General features: G+C 44.5%; 1 protein-coding gene across 1 annotated transcript; it reads right to left on the reverse strand.

The window, feature by feature from the left end:
• Positions 1-777: 777 nt before the first annotated feature.
• EDB93DRAFT_1257560 (uncharacterized protein) lies at positions 778-1,174 on the reverse strand (the record flags this gene model as incomplete). Its single annotated transcript, XM_041454095.1, has 2 exons — positions 778-987; positions 1,043-1,174. 2 exons carry the CDS (start codon positions 1,172-1,174, stop codon positions 778-780), a joined length of 342 nt encoding a protein of 113 aa, XP_041300748.1.
• Between the last annotated feature and the right edge of the window lie 331 nt (positions 1,175-1,505).

Here is a 1,505-nt window from a genome sequence, read left to right on the forward strand (position 1 = left end):
ATTTATATTATGCTTCTGCTACCCATCAAAGTATGCGACACCTATGCTCATGCTTGGCCAACTGGGCTGGTGTGTCTAACTTGCTTGTCAGTGGATAAAAGGCCTTCAGAGCCCTGTGTGCAAGCTCCCCCTAGCCAAACATAACTTCAGACAAGCAATGGACACACTTCAGATACTTACCATCTGAGCAGTAAATGAATCTGTCGTCCTGAAGAACTTGATCGTGCTCACATAATCTGCCATCACATGAAACTTGTAGGTGTTCAGGTTGAACATCTTCTTCCTCGCTCCACTTGATTCCTGAGGGGTGGCATTATTTTGTGAGTGTCAAGTCAACCTTTGTTGGTGAGCTTGTTTCTCTTTTGGTAACTCTATAGTATTGAATGCAGTACATGTATCACATTGAAACTTCTGCAGCACCTGAGAGAGCTTCTTAAATGTGCCTTCAAGAAAAGTCACCATAGATTCTGAGTGAATCCTGAGTTTGGCAAGTGCATGCCATTGTGCAAACCAATACAACAGGGACTGCACAGCCATGTCATGGTTGGGGGGAAACAACCCTTCGAAAACTGGAATAGCACACTGGTGAAGGGGAATACATCAGCGATCTTAGTAACATAGAATTATGGATAGTGCGAAAACCTGTAAAATATCTTCGAAATCACATGCAGCCAATTTTCTCATCTCTGAGGTATTGTTTGCAAATTTTTGAATCACACCATTTCAAAACATTGGAACCTGGTGAAACCTACAGTGAATTTGGGAGGTGACAACTAGTTAGTAAATAACAGCACTCTGCATGAATCCCCTGTACCTTGTGTCAAGGGCCATGACAAGCCGATCACCCCCAGGAAGGGCATAAAGAAGTCTGAGAAGGTGGGTGAAGAGCACCTTCCAAGTGCCTAATTTGCATTCATGCATGAGGTCGACAACCAGCATGGAGAATGGGTCAAGACCAAGCAGCCCAAGCTTCTTAGCAAATCGATTCTGCGAGTAGCGGAATTCAGCTGATTGGAAACTGCGAAAACTGGATTGAACTTACTATGGTGGGCACCCATGAACCCTCTCCGAGAATTTGCTCAACCTTTGAACCGTCTACCGTATTTCCACACTTGTAGATAAACTCGCAAGCCTTCAAAATCTTTGCCAAGGTGTACACTGGGAGGTTGGCCATACAACTTTGCATGTCCTTCAGTAGACCAAGAGAGTTGAACAAATTTTTTGGCGTGAAACAGCGGGGGCATGCACATGAGCCCATATCCTTCATAGCTGCTTCTCCACCCACTTAGGTCTTGTATCTGATACATTGTGGTTTTGACTCACCTGTTGCTGTTACGCTATCATACTGATGTATCTGTTTGGCTTATCTTGCTAGCGCAGCACTTTGTATCCATCCATCTCACAATGTATCTGGCTGATCTGTGTCCATTGCCGAGGCTACTAGTATGTATCCATCCTTCTCATGATGTACCTGGTTGATCTGTATCTGTTGGCTAGCATGGGCA

This window comes from Suillus bovinus (genome assembly GCF_016758785.1).
Source record: "Suillus bovinus strain UH-Sbo-P2 chromosome Unknown EDB93scaffold_192, whole genome shotgun sequence".
Taxonomy (NCBI): Eukaryota; Fungi; Basidiomycota; class Agaricomycetes; order Boletales; family Suillaceae; genus Suillus; species Suillus bovinus.